General features: G+C 77.9%; 1 protein-coding gene across 1 annotated transcript in view; it reads left to right on the forward strand.

Moving 5' to 3' along the window:
• The first annotated feature begins 130 nt into the window (after positions 1-130).
• STK39 (serine threonine kinase 39) overlaps positions 131-488 on the forward strand; it is a 109,216-nt gene continuing 108,858 nt past the window's right edge. Inside the window, exon 1 of the mRNA XM_010569501.1 lies at positions 131-245. Within this exon, the coding sequence (XP_010567803.1) occupies positions 131-245 (115 nt within the window). The remainder of the gene's footprint in view (positions 246-488) is intronic.

Below are 488 nucleotides of genomic sequence, written 5' to 3' on the forward strand. Positions count from 1 at the left end.
CCCCCTCGGTGCCCTGCCCCCTCCCTCCGCCGGGCGGCCGGCTGCGCGGGGAGGCAGCGCGGCCGAAAGGGGTTGCTGGAAGGGGAAGTTTGAAGAAGGTCGTCGGGTGCCTGGGCGCTCCGGCAGCATCATGGCGGAGCAGGGCGAGTCGCCGGTCCACGTCCAGCAGCCGCAGCCGGCGCCCGCCGCCCCGGCCGTCGGCTGGCCCATCTGCAGGGACGCCTACGAGCTGCAGGAGGTTATCGGTCAGTGGAGCGGGAGGGCGGCGGGGGGCGCCGCGGGGCGGAGGCAGGGGATGCCACGGCGGGATGCCGCGGCGGCCGGCCGGCCGGCCCCGGGCCTACCGGCGTTCATCCTCCCGCAGGCTGGGGCTCGCTCACTGCGGCGGATGCGCCCGGCACTGCAGTGGCGCCGCCGCCGGCTGCTGCAAACTTTATCCGCCCGGCAGCGGGCGGGCGGCCCGGCCCCCGGGGGCGGCGGCTCCTTCT

Source organism: Haliaeetus leucocephalus, unplaced genomic scaffold (assembly GCF_000737465.1).
Source record: "Haliaeetus leucocephalus isolate CR32 unplaced genomic scaffold, Haliaeetus_leucocephalus-4.0 Scaffold1, whole genome shotgun sequence".
NCBI classification, from domain to species: domain Eukaryota; kingdom Metazoa; phylum Chordata; class Aves; order Accipitriformes; family Accipitridae; genus Haliaeetus; species Haliaeetus leucocephalus.